Source organism: Diaphorina citri, unplaced genomic scaffold, assembly GCF_000475195.1.
Source record: "Diaphorina citri unplaced genomic scaffold, Diaci psyllid genome assembly version 1.1 scaffold1384, whole genome shotgun sequence".
In the NCBI taxonomy this organism is placed as follows: Eukaryota; Metazoa; Arthropoda; class Insecta; order Hemiptera; family Psyllidae; genus Diaphorina; species Diaphorina citri.
In genome coordinates this window covers 33,948-56,361 of record NW_007378810.1, presented here as the reverse complement: position 1 = coordinate 56,361, position 22,414 = coordinate 33,948, and the positions used below count along the sequence as shown (strand labels likewise).

Genomic DNA, 22,414 nt, shown 5'->3' with positions numbered 1-22,414 from the left:
GAAGTGTTTATTTTCAAGCTTTACTTACATGAAAGTGTCTTGATTGGTGCCGCTGTATTGCCCTTGACCTATAGATGATAGTAGGTTGTATCTATAGAATGAGATACAATGAAAATAATAATCATGTCAGATATATTACTACTGACTCAGACTGTGGGGTCTTCGAGATCAGTGCCGGCATCACTGAAATTTTCAAGTTGTACTTGAATTTTCAACCTTAGAGGGTAGGAGTAAAGCGATTTAGAATGAGAGATAAATATCTGAGGGTATTTATTTATGGCGAGAAATATGACATCTCCACTATTCTTCTCTTGGTATATTGGTACGATGGGAAATTTGACATCTCCACTATTCTTCTCTTAGTACAATGGAAAATGTGACATCTCCACAAAATCACAGAGTTAGTTTTTATGTCAATTGACAATTAGGTCATAAGAATATTCAAGATTACTGTTTCTTCCCAAAATCGAAATTTATGTTACCACTGTCCCTAAATATTCTTTCTAATCCCTTTGTTTTCTCTTCAAAACAAAATCTTTAATTCTCCATTTAGGAATCCTAGGGTTCGGAAATAGAGCCAAAATGAATCAAAAAGCTGTTTAAAATGTTCTACCACAGCACTGTACCTCGGGGACGGAAACTTTCATGTGGGTTCTATCATTTAATGATAGGTAGGTAAATACATAGGTGCCCACATCCCACATATCTAATACCTACTACCGTCCGATAGAGAGACACTCTTCGTTGTGTCCACACATGGTCGACCACATCGATAGATGGTCGATCGCCGAGGTTAATCTATGTTGTCAAGGTAGTGTACGGTTTCAGTCGACTATGTGTGGACACAGCTTTAGAAAAAGGCTGCGATTTTATCCCAAACAGATAAGGTTCGGTTTAAGAAGGGCTCGGATAAAAAATAAATAAATAAAAATCACAGAAACCTGTAATAGCATTATACAATATACATCTAGAGGCCTACCTAAATTGGGTGCCCGGTGCCCCTACAAGCCAGCCTAGACCTAGGGCATCTAGGCACATACCTTCTTGTTTTCTAATACATCCTGTTCTGGAAATGGAGAAACTCCAAGACGCTTCTTTACTTCACCGATCTATTGTGAGTGCCTATGATATATTTGTCACAGACACACACATCGAATATAATAACAGTATTCCTCTTGGCTCTCGGCCACCTCTGTGACCTCAAGCGTTCGTAGACTCTAAATTCTCAAAAACGAATTAACGAACACCATTCCTAGGTTCTATTAGGACTTCTAGGTTCCTAGGTGTGGTGTAGAGAACGTTGTAATATTCAATATCTGAATTCTAAACTGTGTCTATTTGTCATACAGATTTCGAACAAATACCTACCTACTCCAAGATGAACGTTGAACAAAGCCGAAGAGGACAAGAAGTGTTTTCCCGTAACTTAACGGGCAGAGGCCAAACCATGAACCGGTTCCTGGTAGGTACTTGGAATCAATCCATGGCTTTATGTCTTGTCGGTAGTGGTCGGTTATAGAATTTGAATAATCAAATATTAGATCTACCTCCTTCATATAGGAGTCAAAACAGTGTAAGTCACATTAGAAGGGGTGGAGGGGTCATAAGGAATAAGTAGGTACTGACTCCCTGATGAGGAATAGGTGGTAACTGGTGCTGATAGGTAGGTACCAACCTAGCTGTGTACAACGTAGGTACCTGCGTTCAAAATGGAAAGAGATCATGCCCATCGGCAAATGCTGAGTGAGTGGAAACGCTCCATTCTTGGGTGCCTGCGGCACAGATGAGATAAATTGTTGAACTTGGAGGTACTCAGTAAAACTCAGAAGGTAACTTCCGCAGGAAACGAACTCCCCGTCTTTATTGTCCTCACGAGGCTGATGGCAGCCCAAAGATGCTAGTGATACTTCGATAGAATCCGGTTTGTTGTATCCTAGGATACTGAAATCGCGTTTCTACAGGGATAGAATCCGTTTTACGTTTTACCTATCCAAAATTTCATTATCCTGCTAGAAGCTGGATAGAATTCGATTTTTTCAATCCTAGGATTATTTCGGGCTTGTACAATCCGGATTCTAGCGGGGTTGGGATAATTTGTTATGTGGGATAGGTGGCCAATGTATTCCTCTTGGCTCTCGGCCACCTCTGTGACCTCAAGCGTTCGTAGACTCAAAATTCTCAAAAACGAATTAACGAACACCATTCCTAAGTTCTATTATAGGACTTCTAGGTTCCTAGGTGTGGTGTAGAGAACGTCGTAATATCCAATATCTGAATTCTAAACTGTGTCTATTTGTCATACAGATTTCGAACAAATACCTACCTACCTACCTACCTACTCCAAGATGAACGTTGAACAAAGCCGAAGAATCTTCAAATGCTGAGTGAGTGGAAACGCTCCATTCTTGGGTGCCTGCGGCACAGATGAGATAAATTGTTGAACTTGGAGGTACTCAGTAAAATTCAGAAGGTAACTTCCGCAGGAAACAAACTCCCCATCTTTATTGTCCTCACGAGGCTGATGGCAGCCCAAAGATGCTAGTGATACTTCGATAGAATCCAGTTTGTTGGATCCTAGGATACTGCAATCGCGTTTTTACAGGGATAGAATCCGTTTTACCTATCCAAAATTTCATTATCCTGCTAGAAGGTGGATAGAATCCGACTTTTTCAATCCTAGGATTATTTTGGGCTTGTACGATCCGGATTCTAGCGGGGTTGGGATAATTTGGTTATGTGGGATAGGTGGCCATTGTATTCCTCTAAAGGCTAGAAATATGTTCGGCTTTGACATTTTGAGAACAGTCGAGTGGTTTTTCCAGATTTCTAAGTAAAAGCTGGAGAATTTATATGGAGCAGAGGTCTGTAAACTTGTAGAATTATAATTAGCTATGGGCCCTACTTACGAGAATATTTTTTACTTTGTCTAATGGTTTAACTGAAATTTTGATAAAGGTAGGATAATACCAAGTGGAAAATTGTAGCTATTGAAGGAGCAGCTCATTTTCTAAAAGAATCTAAAACCCCAAGATACAAAGACCATGTTTAAAAGAAAGTCTAATAATGATCCTCGAAAAGAAAATTTATTGCTAAAAAATGGCCCAATCAATTTGACTTCGCATATCCTACCTACGTTATTAAAACTTCAAACAGAAGTAACTACTCGTGTACATTTGAGAACTTAGCCCCAAGCCTCTGTCATGATTTGTGAAGATTAAATTGAAACATTTTAGCTCGGTATCCGAATTTGGCGCTCGCTCTAACTTTCTCAAATTTATTTGGCGGATATGTTTGTTCTTTTTTTATGTTCTTGTGTTCCAAGTGGTTCGAAATAAAAGAAAGGTCAAATTGATCGAATAACTACACTTTTTTAACCAAGAGTTTAACCATTAATTTATACGAACGTAAAAGATACCGAAGACTACATTATGTTAGAGATATTCATAGCTGTTTTCTGTTATCATTCACGGAAGACATCTACAGTTGACTTGCCAGATCATGTATGATAAATACATGCAAATATCATTGGGGAAAGCACTAGCTAAGTACAAGATGTAAATGAAATGTAAAATCAGAAAATAATGTAAATCACGAGTTAATGTTACAAAAAACAATGTGGATATTACTAATTTATCCAGTCAAGCAAGTAAGTCTGATATTTGACTCGGAAATACCTGTGTACCTATTAGTCACTTAATTAGTAGGTACCTAATATCTACATCTACCATTTATAAAGCAGGTATTTTCATAAATGTAGCTAGAATACTCGTAGAATAAATTGTCTTTTACTTGTAGGTTGAATATCAAAACTCCTTTTAGGGAGGGTCTTCCCTCACGCACCTGCATTTCTATCCTGGCCTTTCTATCAGGATAACAGGTACATACAGGGTGTTTTATCGGCTCGCTTTTAGAAATGTGCTTGTTAAGAGTTTAAAGTTCTGTTCTTTATCTAAATAGAGTAGATACCTACCTACCTTCCTCCCTATATGTAGAGATCTGATTCATTATCGTACCTATTTTGACTTCTAATAATCTGCAGAGATCATATTTTCCTTGGATCTACGTCACATGAGGCTACAATTAGAAAGAGATACCTAACAAGTTCATAATATTACTTGCCTTTCCTTTTAAAGGCTTTTGGCCTGTCGAAAAAACACACAAGTTGGTTTACAAATATCATTGCATATCTAGGTGCAGCAATAACACAAACCTTCTAAAATGTCCCAGGCCAGCCGCTATAGCTGCCAAGGTCCCATGGTTGTACCTATGGAAAGTTAGTAGCCAAGCAAAGAACCTGGAGGAATGTACAGAATAAAGGTGTTGCAGAATGAGATCAATCTAGCTACAACCACAGTCTAGTCAGTCTATATCTAGAAGTCTAGAAGATATGATGCAGATAAGAGAGATACTTGCAGAACTAAGCTAAGGAACAGAACAACAGACATGCAAATTCAAGGCTAGCACAAAGCATTGGTATTGTGTTGGAACTTTCAGAACAGTTTCTCATGCAGCCAACCCTTCGGGTCAAAGTTCAAGTTCTTATTTTAGATACCTGAATGGTAACACTGTAAAGTACAACTTGGAAATGCCAACATTGGCACCAACAATGACAACTACCAAAACACTTTACTTGGAACACATTTAACACTACCAAAGAATTAATTTTCAGGGGTAAAAACGCAGGAGTTGAAATACTTACATGCAAGTAATCTTCAGGTGGTTGCATGCAGCATGCAGGTTTGCTTAGATATACACCCTGGAAGCTATTATCCCCTGTGAAATTACAAGAATCCTACAACGAAAAGCTGTCCTCGAGAAGATTAGGTTCTTTCAAAATATCTGGAAAATGAGTAGGTACCTCTAGTACCTAACCTAATTTAGACCGGTTTTGTGCTACATGCAACCTAACCTAAGCTTGTTTACATGAAACCAAAATATAACACAGTCCCGTTACTCGTAATGGGGATCGTAATTATAGGGGATTTTGAGCAGCTTTGTTCATTAGTAGGTACAAACACTTTACCTCTAATCCTCGAAATATTTCTGACCCTCGTCCATCGCCCAATATTCAATAAGTTGTTTGATTATCACCCAAAGATAAATTTATGAAAATATTAATAGATTTGATCCGGAATCAAAAGGGGACTGCACAATTTTTGCTTCGAAATTATTATTTTTTTACACCTTTACTAAGAAAACTGGAGAGTCCGTGTAGGTAGAACAAGAAATGAGGTACCTACCTAGCTTCCTATGCCTAATGTTTGGTCTGCAAAATGCAAAACTTTCAAAGTCAAAACATTACATAGGGTATTATCCGGAATCAAAAGGGGACTGCACAATTTTTGCTTCGAAATTATTATTTTTTTACACCTTTACTAAGAAAACTGGAGAGTCCGTGTAAGAAATGAGGTACCTACCTAGCTTCCTATGCCTAATATTTGGTCTGCAAAACTTTCAAAGTCAAAACATTACATAGGGTATTTGGGGCCACTTTATACATCAAACAGGTTCTTCAAATTTTAGATTTTTCTAGTAGATGGAATTGACTATTGAAGAATACTCAGTAGGGTTCCTCAAGAAAGACGTGAGAAATCGATAAGATTTGAGAGAAACAAGGAATATGGGGGGAGAAACATATTGGAATATGATGGATGAGATTATCGTTAGATCGTTCTAGGGAAAATCTCAACTTGAGACAAAGATCTTGAAGTTTTCGGTTCGAAACCCAGATTAGAGAGGGTTCAAGTCGATTAATCCAGGTCGATTCATCAAGTCGATTAATCCAGGAGTTTTAACAAAGGCTTAGATTCTCGTATCTTGAAGTTAACCAAGTGTCAACGGGGGTGCATAGTGATAAAATCTTTACCTATAACAACTCAATCTTATTTACCTGTAACGGGTTCGCTGCTTCGCTGCCCAACATTTTTCTAGAATTCCAGCATAGCTCCCAATATTACAGCTTAAGAGGAAACAAGATTTCAAATTAGACGTTCGGATTTCATGAAAGGTAGAATGGTACCATGAAGGCTGAAGGTATTGATATGAAGAATGTTGAAAATGGTATACAACTGATGAATGCCTCCCCTAACACGAATTCCTTTATCCAAATACCTACAAATTGTTTATTAGGGAGGGTCTTCCCTCACGCACCTGCATTTCTATCCTGGCGTTTCTATCAGGATAACAGGTACATACAGGGTGTTTTATCGGCTCACTTTATTTTGAAGGACCTAGGAATTCCGAGCTTTTAGAAATGAGCTTGTTAAGAGTTTAAAGTTCTTTATCTAAATAGAGTAGATACGTTCATTATCTTACCTATTCTGATTTCTAATAATCTTCAGAGATCATATTTTCTTTGGATCTACGTCACATGAGGCTAGAATTAGAAGAAAAAAAAAAAAAATGGATGGACCAGGCTCAGGATGTATGAAAAAATTGTTGGGGGACCTGAGACTTGAGAGGGGTTATGTCATGTTCTCAAAGAAATCATGAAAATATTTTAAAGATTGTCATTCCTTCTGTCAATTCTGGACAAAACAGGATATTCACAACCACAGGATTTTTCAAAAGTAATTTTGCGACATTGCACGTTGGGTAGAAAGCTAGAAAGGTAATTAGGTACCTACCACATTACATTACATTGAAATGGGGGTCTTTTCTGACGAAATCGCTGTGTGCGGAGTCAAGTATGTAGGACTATTGCACACCACTATTACTTGCCTTTCCTTTTAAAGGCTTTTGGCCTGTCGAAAAAACACACAAGTTGGTTTACAAATATCATTGCATATCTAGGTGCAGGGTGCAGCAATAACACAAACCTTCTAAAATGTCCCAGGCCAGCCGCTATAGCTGCCAAGGTCCCATGGTTGTACTATGGAAAGTTAGTAGCCAAGCAAAGAACCTGGAGGAATGTACAGAATAAAGGTGTTGCAGAATGAGATCAATCTAGCTACAACCACAGTCTATATCTAGAAGATATGATGCAGATAAGAGAGATACTTGCAGAACTAAGCTAAGGAACAAAACAACAGACATGCAAATTCAAGGCTAGCACAAAGCATTGGTATTGTGTTGGAACTTTCAGAACAGTTTCTCATGCAGCCAACCCCTCGGGTCAAAGTTCAAGTTCTTATTTTAGATACCTGAATGGTAACACTGTAAAGTACAACTTGGAAATGCCAACATTGCCACCAACAATGACAACTACCAAAACACTTTACTTGGAACACATTTAACACTTTTCCAAAGAATTAATTTTCAGGGGTAAAACCGCAGGAGTTGAAATACCTACTTACATGCAAGCAATCTTCAGGTGGTTGCATGCAGCATGCAGGTTTGCTTAGATATACACCCTGGAAGCTATTACCCCCTGTGAAATTACAAGAATCCTACAACGAGAAGCTGTCCTCGAGAAGATTAGATTCTTTCAGAATATCTGGAAAATGAGTAGGTACCTCTAGTACCTAACCTAATTAAGACCGGTTTTGTGCTACATGCAACCTAAGCTTGTTTACATGTTTACGTAGGTATTTTATTTTACACGATTTCCCAAGAGCTTTTGATAAGACAGCAATATTATGGAGAATAAATCTTAGGTAGGTAGGTAGGTACTTAACCCCCCTGAAAATGACTCACTTGTTTTAAGCCAAGTCTTTCAAATTTGTAGGCAAAGCAAACAAACCAATAGGTAGACGAACCAAAATTTCTTGGGAAATTCCAGACAGATTCTGTCTTCCTTAAGGGAACAATTTTTTTCCGATGAAATTTATGATTCATGCAAGGCAAAAATCAAGTCTATATCACAGCAAGCAAGTTTTACGACTTATTAATAATCATGTTAATGTGTGATCAACAAAATCTAAATCCGAACGGTTCTTATCAGGTCTTTCACTCCCCGCGTGAACTTTATAGGTAGATTCGTAGAAGCTTGACTCACCCTTTAGGGCGGTCTAGCCCCTAAACCTAAGACCTATTTTTTTATGTTAAGGCGGTCTCTTCCAGATCCCTGATGTGCCGCGTCCATTTTAGATTAGGACTATTGCACTGCAAAAACCTAAAGTCACAAAAAAATCTAATCAGGTCATTTTGAATTCATAGATTCGTAGAAGCTGAACTCATCCTTTAGGGCTGTCTAGCCCCTACAGTCCCTAAACCTAAGCCTTAGATTAGGTTTTTTGTGTATGGTGAACTTTAGGTAATATTTTAGCTGTCTGTCCGTGCTTTGCAACGAAAGAAATCCTCCGTGCTTCTGGTACTAGAGGTTAAATCTCTCAGAAGTGTAAACCCGTAAACCGTGTTTTGACAACTTCTTCGGGTATAAATTGGAGTGGGAGTTTACTTCGGGTAAACTGCTGTTGTAGCGGCTTCAGCTGTAGCCGAATGGTGATGGCAGAATAAAGAAAGGATGTTTGTTTTTACGTAGGTATTTTATTTTACACGATTTCCCAAGAGCTTTTGATAAGACAGCAATATTATGGAGAATAAATCTTAGGTAGGTAGGTACTTAACCCCCCCTGAAAATGACTCGCTTGTTTTAACCCAAGTCTTTCAACTTTGTAGGCAAAGTTAACAAACCAATAGGTAGACGAACTAAAATTTCTTGGGAAATTCCAGACAGATTCTGTCTTCCTTAAGGGAACAATTTTTTTCCGATGAAATTCATGATTCATGCAAGGCAAAAATAAAATGAACATGATTCTTCTTACCTTTAAAAAAATATCGGTCCTTTTTTTTGTAGCGGATGAAATTCACAAAGGCTCCTGCAGAATTTGTCACCAGTTTAGCACTTGAAAAACACGAAACACTTCTGCGGAAACGAAAAAAAAGCACGAATTGAAAACACCGGAAATTTTACAAAAGAAAAAACTATTTAGAAAACCACACGAGAGAAAGTTGAAAAGGTGAAACACACGTATCCAAGATAATGCACTGAAGAAGTTCAACTGAAGACTGGAGTCTCGAAGAATTCTTGTATTCTAGCAACGTTACAAGTGAATGAGTCCTCAGCCAATAAGAGGGGATTGAACTCTCTGGTCAGAAGAACTTGGTGTACGGCAGGTATCTTACTAGTCGCTAGCTGTCCCCTATAGATTTCTAGCGTGTATTGAAAGAACCTCTATGGATGGACCAGGCTCAGGATGTATGAAAAAATTGTTGGGGGACCTGAGACTTGAGAGGGGTTATGTCATGTTCTCAAAGAAATCATAAAAATATTTTAAAGATTGTCATTCCTTCTGTCAATTGTGGACAAACAGGACAAAACAGGATATTCACAACCACAGGATTTTTCAAAAGTAATTTTGCGACATTGCACGTAGGGTAGAAAGCTAGAAAGGTAATTAGGTACCTACCACATTACATTACATTGAAATGGGGGTCTTTTGTGACAAAATTGCTGTGTGCGGAGTCAAGTATGTAGAACTATTGCACCCCACAAGAAATAGGTAGTCCAGAACACTAAACTTGCTGACTTGTTCCAAAAAATTGAGAACGAAAAACCTTGATCTTCATCAGAAGAAATGTCAATTTTTGCTGCGCGAAAAGTGAAAAGAGCTAACTAAGTTCAGTCGGAACTTCCAGAAGGACAAGAAGTGTTTTCCCGTAACTTAACGGGCAGAGGCCAAACCATGAACCGGTTCCTGGTAGGTACTTGGAATCAATCCATGGCTTCATGTCTTGTCGGTGGCGGTCGGTTATAGAATTTGAATAATCAAATATTAGATCTACCTACTTCATATAGGAGTCAAAACAGTGTAAGTCACATTAGGAGGGGTCATAAGGAATAAGTAGGTACTAACTTCCTGATGAGGAATAGGTGGTAACTGGTACTGATAGGTAGGTACTAACCTAGCTGTGTACAACGTAGATGCTTGCTGTGATATAGACTTGTAGAGCTTTAACATTAACATAAAAATAGTCGCATACATAGGAGATACAAAGACCGAAACCTTAGGCAAGCCACTCACAAATAGAGCCAATTAGCTTATTATAGGTGGCCCTATAAATTTAATTGGTATATCTTACTTTTTGGGATACAATGAAGAACCGGGACCTGATTGGTTGAGCTGGACAAAGAACCAGATTTGTAATCCAAACAAATATGACACTTGCGGTTTACTTCCGAGATGTTGACCCATTCATACCAGAAGGATGGTCGGTACTCAAAAAGAGCTACTCAATTGTCCTCAATAGGCTGAGTGTACCCTGAACTCCAAGCATAAAACAAATATGACACTTGCGGTTTACTTCCGAGATGTTGACCCATTCATACCAGAAGGATGGTCGGTACTCAAAAAGAGCTACTCAATGACTCAATTGTCCTCAATAGGCTGAGTGCACCCTGAACTCCAAGCATAGAGCCGAAAAAACCTGAAGCTGGTGGGCGCATCAATTCAATTTCAGGGGGTTGCCAACCCCTGCTCTAAGCAGTAACAAGTTGAAATAATAGAACTCAAATCGTTCCCTCTGAACCCTGATGTTTGGGCAGCGAACCCCTTACAAATGGTTAAGATTGAGTTGTTATAGGTAAAGATTTTATCACTATGCACCCCCGTTGACACTTGGTTAACTTCAAGATACGAGAATCTAAGCATTTGTTGAAACTCCTGGATTAATCGACTTAGATGAATCGACCTGGATTAATCGACTTGAACCCTTTCTAATCTGGGTTTCGAACCGAAAACTTGAAGATCTTTGTCTCAAGTTGAGATTTTCCCTAGAACGATTTAACGATAATCTCATCCATCATATTCGAATATGTTTCTCCCCCCGAGATACGAGAATCTAAGCATTTGTTGAAACTCCTGGATTAATCGACTTAGATGAATCGACCTGGATTAATCGACTTGAACCCTTTCTACTCTGGGTTTCGAACCGAAAACTTGAAGATCTTTGTCTCAAGTTGAGATTTTCCCTAGAACGATATATCTAACGATAATCTCATCCATCATATTCCAATATGTTTCTCCCCCCGTATTCCTTATGTTTCTCTCAAATCTTATCGATTTCTCACGTCTTTCTTGAGGAACCCTACTGAGTATTCTTCAATAGTCAATTCCATCTAATGTGTTCAGAATATTATGGATGTACTGTTACTCCCCATTCACCTGTATACCTATAGCCTGTAGATATATGGGTTATTATTCGATGTGTGTGTCTGTGACAAATATATCATAGGCACTCACAATAGATCGGTGAAGTAAAGAAGCATCTTGGAGTTTCTCCATTTCCAGAACAGGATGTATTAGAAAACAAGAAGGTATGTGCCTAGATATCCTAGGTCTAGGCTGGCTTGTAGGGGCACGAAGATTCTTTGGAATGAGTCACTCTCTCAAGTGAGTTACCTCACCCAGGTCCATACATAGAGCTTTACGTAGCTCTACCGCGACTCTCAACTTTCTAAACGAAATAAGAATAGGCAATTGAGTTGCACATGGTACGAGCGGTGTCTCTGACGCTGGTGATGCTCGAATGTGCCACATACAGGCTGAATTATACAAGGTGTAGGTAGAACCGTACTTAGGCGGGGGCCGAGCCTCCTCCCCCCCCTTGAGCTTAATTTTTATCCTTTACTGTAGGCCAGACTCCGAAAATTTGGAGCATCCATCCCCCCCCCTTGAGAAAATCCTGGATACGGCCCTGGGCGTAGGTAGCACATGTGATGAAGGTTTATCTTGGGGAAACTTACGGGTAATACTGGTAATAGAAATAAACGTTTCTATCATTTAATGATAGGTAGGTAAATACATAGGTGCCCACATCCCACATATCTAATACCTACTACCGTCCGATAGAGAGACACTCATCTCAAGTTGTGTCCACACTCCACATTTCCACATATAGTCGACCACATCGATAGATGGTCGATCACCGAGGTTTATCTATGTTGTCAAGGTAATGTACGGTTTCAGTCGACTATGTGTGGACACAGCTTTAGAAAGAGACTGCGATTTTATCCCAAACAGATAAGGTTCGGTTTAAGAAGGGCTCGGATAAAAAATAAAAAAATAATCACAAAACCGGTAATAGCATTATACAATATCAATATACAAAGAGGCCTACCTAAATTGGGTGCCCGGTGCCCCTACAAGCCAGCCTAGACCTAGGACATCTAGGCACATACCTTCTTGTTTTCTAATACATCCTGTTCTGGAAATGGAGAAACTCGAAGCTTCTTTACTTCACCGATCTATTGTGAGTGCCTATGATATATTTGTCACAGACACACACATCGAATATAATAACCCATATATCTACAGGCTATAGGTATACAGGTGAATGGGGAGTAACAGTACATCCATAATATTCTGAACACATTAGATTGATTAGATGGAATCGACTATTGAAGAATACTCAGTAGGGTTCCTCAAGAAAGACGTGAGAAATCGATAAGATTTGAGAGAAACATAAGGAATACGGGGGGAGAAACATATTGGAATATGATGGATGAGATTATCGTTAGATATATCGTTCTAGGGAAAATCTCAACTTGAGACAAAGATCTTCAAGTTTTCGGTTCGAAACCCAGAGTAGAAAGGGTTCAAGTCGATTAATCCAGGTCGATTCATCTAAGTCGATTAATCCAGGAGTTTCAACAAATGCTTAGATTCTCGTATCTTGAAGTTAACCAAGTGTCAACGGGGGTGCATAGTGATAAAATCTTTACCTATAACAACTCAATCTTAACCATTTGTAAGGGGTTCGCTGCCCAAACATCAGGGTTCAGAGGGAACGATTTGAGTTCTATTATTTCAACTTGTTACTGCTTAGAGCAGGGGTTGGCAACCCCCTGAAATTGAATTGATGCGCCCACCAGCTTCAGGTTTTTTCGGCTCTATGCTTGGAGTTCAGGGTGCACTCAGCCTATTGAGGACAATTGAGTCATTGAGTAGCTCTTTTTGAGTACCGACCATCCTTCTGGTATGAATGGGTCAACATCTCGGAAGTAAACCGCAAGTGTCATATTTGTTTGGATTACAAATCTGGTTCTTTGTCCAGCTCAACCAATCAGGTCCCGGTTCTTCATTGTATCCCAAAAAGTAAGATATACCAATTAAATTTATAGGGCCACCTATAATAAGCTAATTGGCTCTATTTGTGAGTGGCTTGCCTAAGGTTTCGGTCTTTGTATCTCCTATGTATGCGACTATTTTTATGTTAATGTTAAAGCTCTACAAGTCTATATCACAGCAAGCAAGTTTTACGACTTATTAATAATCATGTTAATGTGTGATCAACAAAATCTAAATCCGAACGGTTCTTATCAGGTCTTTCACTCCCCGCGTGAACTTTATAGGTAGATTCGTAGAAGCTTGACTCACCCTTTAGGGCGGTCTAGCCCCTAAACCTAAGACCTATTTTTTTATGTTAAGGCGGTCTCTTCCAGATCCCTGATGTGCCGCGTCCATTTTAGATTAGGACTATTGCACTGCAAAAACCTAAAGTCACAAAAAAATCTAATCAGGTCATTTTGAATTCATAGATTCGTAGAAGCTGAACTCATCCTTTAGGGCTGTCTAGCCCCTACAGTCCCTAAACCTAAGCCTTAGATTAGGTTTTTTGTGTATGGTGAACTTTCCGAGCTCATTGCTCTCAATGATAATATTAGGTTCGGACCAGCTAAAGCGGGACAATATCGGGACTTTGGGCGAAAGCGGGACATTTTAGCGTCCCCAGAGGATTTCTCGGGACAGCGGGACCAGAGGCTCCAAAGCGGGACTGTCCCGCCGAAAGCGGGACGTATGGTCAGCCTATCTATGCTTGGAGTTCAGGGTACACTCAGCCTATTGAGGACAATTGAGTAGCTCTTTTTGAGTACCGACCATCCTTCTGGTATGAATGGGTCAACATCTCGGAAGTAAACCGCAAGTGTCATATTTGTTTGGATTACAAATCTGGTTCTTTGTCCAGCTCAACCAATCAGGTCCCGGTTCTTCATTGTATCCCAAAACATTCCTAAAAAGTAAGATATACCAATTAAATTTATAGGGCCACCTATAATAAGCTAATTGGCTCTATCTGTGAGTGGCTGGCCTAAGGTTTCGGTCTTTGTATCTCCTATGTATGCGACTATTTTTATGTTAATGTTAAAGCTCTACAAGTCTATATCACAGCAAGCAAGTTTTACGACTTATTAATAATCATGTTAATGTGTGATCAACAAAATCTAAATCCGAACGGTTCTTCTCAGGTCTTTCACTCCCCGCGTGAACTTTAGGTATATAGATTCGTAGAAGCTCAACTCATCCTTTAGGGCGGTCCGGCGGTCTAGCCCCTAAACCTTAGATTAGGTTTTTTGTGTATGGTGAACTTTAGGTAATATTTTAGCTATCTGTCCGTGCTTTGCAACAAAAGAAATCCTCCGTGCTTCTGGTACCAGAGGTTAAATCTCTCAGAAGTGTAAACCGTGTTTTGACAACTTCTTCGGGTAAATTGGAGTGGGAGTTTACTTCGGGTAAACTGTTGTTGTAGCGGCTTCAGCTGTAGCCGAATGGTGATGGCAGAATAAAGAAAGGATGTTTGTTTTTTCTACCATATTATTGTGGATGTCTAATGTCTACTCTTGCTATTTTATCGCTATTGCGATAGTCAGTACCATCAATCCACATGGGTCAAAAAAAGCTCCTAGTTTTAAACTTATTGATAAGCTAGCGGCGCGGCGGGTGACAGCACGTTGAATGTACCAGTTCCCGATGAATCACTGAAGTTAAGCAACGTTTCGCGTGGTTAGTATCCGGTTGGGTGACCATCTGGGTAATCGCGTGCTGCCTTTTCATTGATATCGAAACTTATATTCTCAATTCCTCATATCGCTGTTTCAGAATTGAAAGAGCAAGCAGGACCTTGACCGTAGACGAGTGCTAGTAGTACCGCTTGCCGTCAGTTGTATGAATTATGACCCCCACACTGTAATATGTTGAGACTTGGTCACCTAGAGCCCTGTGATTTGAATAACTACTTCTTGTTAATTAACTCTCTAAGAAATCTAGCGTCTAGAGTCTGTGGGAAACAGAGGAGAATCTGTCATATGCAATTATGTACGTACTAGTTGACATGAATCTATCATACCCATGCAATTGTGTTATTAGTCCATTAGTTGACATAATTAGGTGTATTTCGAAGATTTAAGGTCAGGACCGGCCTAAGAAATGTAGTGGTTAGAGCAGTGGACTTTGGATTTGGAGTCTGGAGGTTGGTGGTTCGAGTCCTTATATTTCTAGAGTTGGTAAGTGGGGAACGATATTTCTGACGAGTATTTAAGTCAGCATGACTACTTGACTAAAAAAAAGAAAGCGCTAGTCCGCGGGTTCGATTCCCGCCCGGGGCGGATTTTATCCTGAACGGATAATATGCTTGACTTCTCTGAAGTTCCACAGTTACAGTTTTCTTTATGATTACATCCTTGCTCATGAGACACAGTGCTGTTGTGGACCACAGTGCTGTGGACTTCTGCAATTGCTACTTCGTTTCCTCCTGCAGGATGGTCTTCCTCCGCTATTGGGTCTTCCTGGTAGGAATTACCGCGTAACAAGGGAGCTCTCAGATTTGTATAATCGTGACAGGAGGTGCATAGGGCTCGCTTTTCCATGTGTTTGTATTCATCTATGCTGAGGGATTTGGTGAGCATTGGTTTGGGAATGAACGGGATATCGGAGTAGAAGTGATGATTGTTCGGAGTGAGGCTGGCGGCGTGTATTCCTTTGTGAGTCTGGAGGGAAAAAATAGGATAGTAACTATTTATTAATATTGCCACAAAAAGAAGTACCTAAGTAAGTAAGTAAGTAAAGTATTGAAAGTACCGAGTATTTAAAGTACCTACATAAGAAGGTAAGAAGTAAGAATTATGAAAGAGCCAAGATTAGAACATTTTAGATAAAAGGTCTCTCTGAAAGACCCTTTGCTTGGGATTACATGAACCAAGAAAAGGGTTTCAATTTTTCAATAACCTTTTTGGTACAGAGCTCACTTGAATCTGATAACACAACAGAGCCAACTTTCCATTCAGACAAAATGTCTACCTACTGGGTTAAGTTACCAATATTGTTTCTTACCTCTGTGATTTTCCTGTCCTCATGATCAGAATGAGTACCACTATCACCCAGACTAGTACCACTACCCGTACTGATACGTCCTGTAGATGAGGTACCTGGAATAATAATAGATACAGGTTGTAAATTAGGAGAAATGATCATAACTCAAGCTTTGCCACGGAAATGATCATAAGATCGGTTTAGATTTAGGCAAACTCCTTTTTCATTGCTTACTGCACATCTAGAACATAATCATTATACAAACCTGGAAATGGCTACTTAAGAAAAAGTAGCAGATTTTTACTTACTGGAGGAACTATGTAGACTGAGACTACTGATGGGTCTGGTAGCAGCTGAAATGCCGTCACTATTTGCTTTGTGTCCATTCTCTGCAGCATCTGAGGAAAAATAAGTTTCATTTTCAGTCATTAGAATTGGAAATGGTTTGACTCAGCAGATTTATGGCGGACTGAAGATCCGATTTGACTACGCTCCGGTTTCCCATAGGATCACTGAGGTTAAGCAACGTTGGGTAAGGATGGTAATGGTTTGACCAATTGTGTTACTATTGCTCCGTGTTTCGTGTTTCACTAAGCCTTGTGAGGACCATTAAAAATTTGAAAGTGTTCTTTTGACTTACGGCTGTTCTCCTCCCTGTTTATAGTCCTACAGCTAGACACTAGTCTACTCTCTGTTTAACGTCCCCTAGCCAGACGGCTAGTGGTTCGAAACGTTCGAGTCCAAGTCAAGACATAAAATTTAGCATAGTGTAACAACCAGGGCACGAAATTTCTGAAAGTAATTTTATTTCCTTACCTGGCACAAGAATTGCAAAGGACTCTCCGCGGTTTTCAGTAGCTGATCCAGTTCCCTCATTCGACTCTCGCACTTGACAAGTTTATGTCCCATGGCTTCTCCGTTCTTTTCTACGTACACTGTGGCTAGGATGGAGATTTGTAAACAAGCCGCTGAAAATAATAAATCAAACATTATTTATAGAATAGAATGGTCAGGAATGCCAATGACGGCGATTTTAATTTTAATTAAATTTAAGCACCTATTGTTTGATGTATTGAGTAAGAGATTGACTGACGTTAAGCACATGTTCCTAGGGTGTTGATCTCTTTTCTAATCGGAGTAATAACACACTCTTTAACTTGAACAGACTCACAGACTTTCCAATAACATGATTTGTAATTTTTAAGAACTCTGAAAATTTCTAGCTACTATCGTTACAAAAAATGGGGGCTTTTCTTTCGACATTCCAGTAATTGTTTAGGACGATTTTCCTACAAACACCCACTATCACCAGTGAAGTTTATCCATTATAATTGGGCCAGGAGTTGCCTCTAGAAATCAAAATAATGCTTCCGACAACTCACATCACAATTGCACACCTTCAATTAAGATTTAAGAATGTGAAGAGCGACGGAAATATAGTCCACAACACCTGATCTAAAATTCATTTATTGTTTTAATTTATGTGTAAATTTCAAAGTGTTATAAAGAACATAATATTCTCTTCCGATAATAATTGGTGTTTTATTACAAATACCTACCTAATTTATTATTTTCAAAATAAAATTATACAAATTTATACTCACATATTATATCTTCCAAAGAATGATTTCTCGAAATGGATCCCATCACGAAGATTTTTAAAAATAATAAAACTAAACCAAGGACAGAAAAATAAATATAACACGAAAAATTCTCAAAACTCTCAACCCATCCACGAAAAATTCTCAAAAGTCTAAACCGAAATGGATCCCATCACGAAGATTTTTAAAAATAATAAAACTAAACCAAGGACAGAAAAATAAATATAACACGAAAAATTCTCAAAAGTCTGAATCCATCCTCCTCCGAAGGCAAAAAAGATGACACCAGTACTTGCCCGAACACTTCTAGTCAGAGAAACACTGGGCCCAAACACCCAACACTGTCCCAAACACTTCTAGTCAGAGAGGAAATCACAAGTGACGTTTGAAGTTTCAAAATTGGCGAAGCTTGATCAGTATGCACGGGAGCAAGGCTGCAACACCGGGCGATATGATGAAGCCAGTGCAGTAACTACCGGATATGAGAGACTAAAAAACTTCAATATGTCAATGCGAGGAGCATTAGGCACAGACATAAACTGTATTATGAGCCTCCATAAAAAATAGCATGTCCGCTCTATGGGATATATGGGAAGGGGAACTCAATCACTCTGTAAAGACACACAGTGACTTCTTATATTTATAGAATAGAATGGTCAGGAATGCCAATGACGGCGATTTTAATTTTAATTAAATTTAAGCACCTACTCTTTTTTACTTTGTACTTTCCTTTTATATTTCATTTTATTATTTTTTTTCTACTGTATTTGATTGTTGTTTGTGTTTGTTTAGTTTTAGTGTATTTTTTTTCTATTGTCATTTTTGTATAAAGGATTAGTCCCGTAAATAAATAATAATAACAGTCCATATTTACCTATACTCCTCGCATAGGACTGAAATGTCCCTTTATTCCAGCTGTAGGCTACTACTATTATTGTGGTCAAGTTTTAAAATTATATTAAGGATAAAGTTCCATACCTGGGCTGGGATTGAACCCGAGCGTCTTGACCACTACACCACAGAGCATTTTATTATTCAATAAATAGGAAGTTACTCTTGTTGAACAATGATACCTATGTTTGTTTTTTCTACCATATTATTGTGGATGTCTAATGTCTACTCTTGCTATTTTATCGCTATTGCGATAGTCAGTACCATCAATCTACATGGGTCAAAAAAGCTCCTAGTTTTAAACTTATTGATAAGCTAGCGGCGCGGCGGGTGATAGCACGTTGATTGTACCAGTTCCCGATGAATCACTGAAGTTAAGCAACGTTTCGCATGGTTAGTATTCGGTTGGGTGACCATCTGGGCAATCGCGTGCTGCCTTTTCATTGATATCGAAACTTATATTCTCAATTCCTCATATCGCTGTTTCAGAATTGAAAGAGCAACTAGGACCTTGACCGTAGACGAGTGCTAGTAGTACCACTTGCTGTCAGTTGTATGAATTATGACCCCCACACTGTAATATGTTAAGACTTGGTCACCTAGTGCTCTGTGATTTGAATAACTACTTCTTGTTAATTAACTCTCTAAGAAATCTAGCGTCTAGAGTCTGTGGGAAGCAGAGGAGAATCTGTCATATGCATTTATGTACCTATTAGTTGACATGAATCTATCATACCCATGCAATTGTGTTATTAGTTGACATAATTAGGTTAGTGTTTTAAAGATTTAAGGTCCGGACAAACCTCAACAGAGTAGTGGTTAGCGTAATGGACTATGAATTTGGAGAAGCAACTAGGACCTTGACCGTAGACGAGTGCTAGTAGTACCACTTGCTGTCAGTTGTATGAATTATGACCCCCACACTGTAATATGTTCAGACTTGGTCACCAAGTGCTCTGTGATTTGAATAACTACTTCTTGTTAATTAACTCTCTAAGAAATCTAGCGTCTAGAGTCTGTGGGAAACAGAGAATCTGTCATATGCAATTATGTACGTACTAGTTGACATAAATCTATCATACCCATGCAATTGTGTTATTAGTCCATTAGTTGACATAATTAGGTGTGTTTCGAAGATTTAAGGTCAGGACCGGCCTAAGAAATGTAGTGGTTAGAGCAGTGGACTTTGGATTTGGAGTCTGGAGGTTGGTGGTTCGAGTCCTTATATTTCTAGAGTTGGGTAAGTGGGGAACGATATTTCTGACGAGAAGGTATTTAAGCCAGCATGACTACTTGACTAAAAAAAAAAGATATAGGCAAGTACCTTAGAAATGAAAAGACTATTCGTAAATACAGACGTAGGTATGTAACTAAAAATATAATCATTTATAGACATTTTTTAAAACCTGAAACACAAAATATAGAAAATTCAAATGAGGGTCTTGTGACAAGGTCTGATATGAAAGGCTAGCGGTGGGTTTCACCAATCTTCTTTGAAGCAACCAAGAGTCTGTTATCTTAAAAGTTAGCTCAACAGCCCTGTTAATCCTATACAAACGAAATGGAACTCAACAGGATGTTAGTTAAGGCCTTCCACTGTAGAACTGATACGGGGAAATAGGGCTTATGTTATAACAGTTGTTGTATAGGTACGAACATTTTATGTAAACAAACCAACAAAAATTTCATGATGTTCCACCAAACAGAACGACTTAGGATATGTATGTATGTAAACAAACAAAGAAACCAACAAACAAACGTATTTGAATTTGAAACATTTATGCATGTTTTAACGTACCTTGTTGATTTGAGATGCCTTTGAGGTAAGTGTACATGCTTGTCAACTCCGTCATTTGCTGAAAGAAAAACAAAAATAGAAAAATGAGGGCTAATTTATTACTTTTTTTGCAGTGGGGCCATAAATATGTACATATAATAACCAAAAAATATCTGCCCATTATAATCTGGATAGTTCATGTATGTAGCACTCTTAATTACTAACCAAGAAGGCAAGCCTGTAAATAAATAAAGTAGGTAGTGTAGGTACCTATATATCATGGCATCATGCTTGCGTTAGTAGTTAGTACTATGTAGATTATTCACGGGAGGATTAGTTTTTGCGTTAAAAAAGTCACAACACAGAAAAGCCTCCGCCTGAGAGGTTCAATAGGAAACGCTACGTACATACCAGATGGCCTTTGAGCGCATCCGCCAGCTTATGATGACCGCATCGGTCCGCCATTTCGGATGGAGTCAGGTGCGCAGCGTTGCGCAACAGGGAGGCTTGTTCTCCCCCGGGACATTCGAGTAGGGTCCAGCATAGCTTCTCCAGACCAAACTTGGCAGCGAAGTGGAGTAGGGTCGGGAACTCTTCGGTACCTGGCGTGAACAGATAATAGAGATTTTATGGTGTAAATAGAAAGCTTAAAAAAATAAAAGAGGAATACATATAAATTTTGGAAGAGGGAGAGCTAGCCTGAATGTTTTTTGCAAGGTTAGCCCAGTGGTAACGCGCTTGTTTGCCATGCCGAAGGTCCCGTTCGAGTACCACCATCGATTACAAATATTTCATCGAGTTACTTTCTAATGTTCTCGTGTTGACCCAGGACTTTATTGGGAACTATATGTCTCTTATAGCCCATCCGATGATGAACATACTCCGGGATGGGCTTTGTCAAGGATATACCTTGCCCTTGGGATCACCTTAATTTGAAGGAAGAAGAGAAATAAATGTTAGAGAATACTATTAATTAGTACACCTATGGGACCTTTGGTGCCTACACCTAAGCCTGTAGGAGGACTTTTTGTGTGTGGTGGTAGCCAAAGAGTTTACTATTCTCATTTGATTCTCGCTGGGTGTTACAGGAAAGTTCAAGATTTCTAAGAGAGTAGGTAGATAACTTTAACCTCTTGTCAAAGGTTGTGAAAGTAGGACTCAAAATAAACATTGAGAATGCTTTCAAAGGCAAGGATTAGTGGGATCAAGGCCTCTCGCAAGTTCGAATCGCCGCGCCGTAGCGCGACTGTTACCTAGCACCGCGGAATCGCGCGACTTTACAAAGACTTACAAATTTTAAAAATCACGGCACAATATCGTAAATTGGATGTAACTGAGGCTATTGCTCTTAACTCAAAGATGCTCTACGCTCTACTTAATTTTACTTGAAACTTGGATTTCCTGGTACGAAGCATATTTTTCTACGGAACAGAAATAGCAAATTGTTTGATGTATTGAGTAAGAGATTGACTGACGTTAAGCACATGTTCCTAGGGTGTTGATCTCTTTTCTAATCGGAGTAATAACACTCTCTTTAACTTAAACAGACTCACAGACTCTCTTAAGTAGAATCTCAGCACACGGCCGGCAGTGCGCCAGGACAAGTCGTTCCAGTAATACACATTTACTTTCACTAACATGATTTGTAATTTTTATGAACTCTGAAAAATTCTAGCTACTCTCGTTACAAATGGCTTTGTCAAGGATATACCTTGCCCTTGGGATCACCTTAATTTGAAGGAAGAAGAGAAATAAATGTTAGAGAATACTATTAAATAATAACTTACTGGAATGGTGTCGTAGGCCGTGGGGTTGCAGGAGGTTGAAGTGAGGGGGTATATTCTTCTGTAGGGCCGCCACTAAAAATCCTACAATGCTGCAGTGAGCACCAAAGTTGTGATATAGTAACACAAAGAAAAGACATTTATTTATTTTATTAAATAATAACTTACTGGAATGCCTGAAATAAGTACCTAGTGACCTGCTGAGTAGTCAATGTTGGCCAGCCTAGTTAGCTTGAAGGGTGGCACACCTGATTTTTCGATGTAAACGGAGCCTTGTCCAATATAGGCTAAGGTCCCGGGTTCGAATCCCACCATCGACAAAAATTTGTACTC

At 39.1% G+C, this 22,414-nt stretch overlaps 2 protein-coding genes across 2 annotated transcripts in view; both read right to left on the bottom strand.

Moving 5' to 3' along the window:
- Positions 1–14,952: 14,952 nt before the first annotated feature.
- On the bottom strand, positions 14,953–16,487 carry LOC103515634. Its single transcript, XM_008480568.2, has 4 exons — positions 16,337–16,487; positions 16,050–16,144; positions 15,341–15,706; positions 14,953–14,997 (listed from the first exon to the last, which is right to left on the bottom strand). The coding sequence occupies exons 1-4, from the start codon at positions 16,455–16,457 to the stop codon at positions 14,953–14,955; spliced, it is 627 nt and encodes a 208-aa protein (XP_008478790.2). The 5' UTR covers positions 16,458–16,487.
- A 131-nt stretch (positions 16,488–16,618) lies between these two features.
- The window catches only part of LOC103515633 (phosphoinositide 3-kinase adapter protein 1-like), a 9,207-nt gene continuing 3,411 nt past the window's right edge, over positions 16,619–22,414 (bottom strand). The window contains exons 5-10 of the mRNA XM_008480566.1: positions 22,250–22,257; positions 22,085–22,173; positions 20,709–20,899; positions 20,319–20,376; positions 16,845–16,996; positions 16,619–16,624 (exon numbers count right to left, since the gene is read on the bottom strand). Of these exons, the coding sequence (XP_008478788.1) occupies positions 16,619–16,624; positions 16,845–16,996; positions 20,319–20,376; positions 20,709–20,899; positions 22,085–22,173; positions 22,250–22,257 (504 nt within the window). The remainder of the gene's footprint in view (positions 16,625–16,844; positions 16,997–20,318; positions 20,377–20,708; positions 20,900–22,084; positions 22,174–22,249; positions 22,258–22,414) is intronic.